The sequence below is a fragment of the Monopterus albus genome, unplaced genomic scaffold, assembly GCF_001952655.1.
Source record: "Monopterus albus unplaced genomic scaffold, M_albus_1.0 scaffold299.1, whole genome shotgun sequence".
NCBI lineage: Eukaryota > Metazoa > Chordata > Actinopteri > Synbranchiformes > Synbranchidae > Monopterus > Monopterus albus.
In genome coordinates this window covers 233,128-235,727 of record NW_018128179.1, presented here as the reverse complement: position 1 = coordinate 235,727, position 2,600 = coordinate 233,128, and the positions used below count along the sequence as shown (strand labels likewise).

The 2,600-nt window shown below is 38.8% G+C and overlaps 1 protein-coding gene across 1 annotated transcript in view; it reads left to right on the top strand.

The window, feature by feature from the left end:
• Positions 1-1,735: 1,735 nt before the first annotated feature.
• Positions 1,736-2,600, top strand: part of LOC109973663 (E3 ubiquitin/ISG15 ligase TRIM25-like) — a 4,000-nt gene continuing 3,135 nt past the window's right edge. The window contains 2 exon segments of the mRNA XM_020623419.1: positions 1,736-2,079; positions 2,081-2,124. Of these exon segments, the coding sequence (XP_020479075.1) occupies positions 1,736-2,079; positions 2,081-2,124 (388 nt within the window).

The window sequence follows — 2,600 nt, the reverse complement described above, 5'->3', positions numbered from 1 at the left end:
TGTTTGTGATCAAATATAGAGTATGAAAAATGGCAACGGTAGCAATAAATAGATAGATAGACCTCTATATTTCTAATTTTCTTTTATATATTTATTTCTACATGTATTTATTTCTGTATTTTTCTGCATACTAATGAGGTACCCAGCAAACAATTTTCATTTCGTGGAACGTTCAACGAAGGGTTGATGAAGGGTGGGGAACTTTTGCTGAGGGGTGTTAGCGAACATTCCTTCAAGGTTCATTTTGGGAGTTTGCTAAAGTTGCAAAATTTAATTTAATTCCAGTGTCTAACAATACACAGAATAGCCTACAGGTAAATACTAATGATAAATCAAATACAATAAATTCAACAGCAATAACAAGATAAGTCAAATTGATTCTAATTTAATGTAATAATCCTCTTAATGCAGAATTACTATAAAACATCAAAATTGGGCTATATTTGAAATCATAAATGTAAATTGGCTTCAGAAAACAAATTCAACATAACAGCATTTTGGGGCACAACTGTCACCACTACACATTGCAACAGTGTCCAGTAAAGTGTTTGTTTTCATTATTCCTTAGAACCAGATCTGAAAAAAAAACTTTGTGGTTTATTTCCTGGGGACTTTTGTGTTTATTCAGCACTTAAATAATGCTGGGCAGTGAAATACCATTTTATAAAACTAATGCAAATCTTGATAAAATCAGTGATTTTTTTTTTAGTATTGCAAAAAATCAGAATCAACATTTTAGTTTTTATGTATTCCCATGAGAGTCAGAGCAGGAGGTCTGATTGTGCGTCTTTATATGTTAAAAACAGGTATATTTCTCTCTGAATGATCGTTTTTGGTCTTCTGTGTTGGTTTTGATTTATTATAATAGCCATCTTTTAAAAAGATTATGGTAAACTTAAATCAGAACAGGGTTACCAAACAATTCTGAATCTTTCATGTGTTCAGTTATCCAGAAAATCTGACATTATAGATATCAGCAAAAGATGCTTCTGACAGGCTGCTGACTCAGTAAAGCGCTTGTACCCGAAACCTTGCTGTGAGGTGACGGTGCTAATCACCGTGACACCATGCCACCCATTTTGTTAGATTAGATTATTTTCATGTTCATTTAAGCAAAGATAATACTCAAAATTATATTTTGAATTGTATGTTATTCATTCAAAAAAAAAAATCAAAAGGACATAATTAAATAAGTCCAAAAAAGCTTTAATGACATGTTCTTACACTATATTAATGTCACTTTCTCTGCAGCACCAAATCATTTATATCATCCACTGAATTTCCATTGTTCTCATTAAGTTTAAACAAAGTGGATTTCAGAACAAAAAGAGGTAATTCAGAAGCCTGGGTGGGGAGCCATGTCCCCCAATGTCCCCCCAGTGGGAAAGATGGAAAACAGAATTTAAGTTGAGGGTTTTAACTTGGAAATTAGCTTGACTGTAACAAAAGGGTTAATCCCACAGTGTGTCTATGGGAGCCCTCCACTTCCTGGAATGAGGCCCAGCCTTATAACCCTCCCTTTTCTCTCAGACACAGCAGCTCCATTCTGTCCATATATTTCCTGGTTCCCTCCCCTTCAAATCTACAGTTTGAAGATGGGTATAACCAACATGTGAAGTGCAAGAGCTGACAGGCCCCGTTCACTGCAGAAACACATGTTGTGTAGATCAGAGCTCAAACTAGTTTCACTTGTCAGAAAATGACACTCAGACAGTCGTTGCTGCTGAGAGGTGAAATGGCACAGAAAAGAGTTCAGCTGGACCAGGAAGCCTTCTCTTGTTCCATCTGTCTGGATGTGCTGAAGGATCCAATGACTATTACCTGTGGACACAGCTACTGCTTGAACTGTATTAAAAGCTTCTGGGATGAAGAGGATGAGAAGAAAAACTACAGATGTCCTCAGTGTAGGCAGACGTTCACATCGATACCTATCCTGGTGAAAAGCACCATGTTAGCGGTTTTAGTGGAGGAGCTGAAGAAGGCTGGACTCCAAGCTGCTGCTGATCACTGCTATGCCGGAGCTAAAGATGTGGCCTGTGATGTCTGCACTGGGAGGAAACTGAAAGCCTTCAAGTTCTGTCTGTCTGGCCTCTTACTGTGAGAAACACCTCCAGCCTCACTATTGTAGGACCCAGTCCTTGCTACCATGCTAACTCTGAGAGATGAGACAGTCCAAGTAACTTCAAAACAGTGCTGATTTATTCAAAGGATCACAGTAAAAGATATTGCCCAGTCCTTTTCAACCAGGAACTCAGAGAGACGAAGCGGACCACTTAAGTATATAAAAAATATAACCGTGCTGGTTTATTCAAAGGGTCACAGGCAAGAATTAACATCACACGTCCAGGCATCTTCCACCCCCAAAGCTGCTCGCAGGCAGCCCGGAAGAAGAAAGACCCCGAACCCAAGATCTCTATACAGTTTAATCACTTCGTTGGGCTAGCCCCATCCTACACAGGCCACGTCAAACCGTGACGTCACTTGATATGCCAGCTATGCAGCTGACCAGAGCAGTAGTCAAAAATGGAGAAAATTCAAGTGTGTGGCTGTTGATTAGTGGTGAGTATCTAAAAACATACAGGACATTCAGGGACATGTCC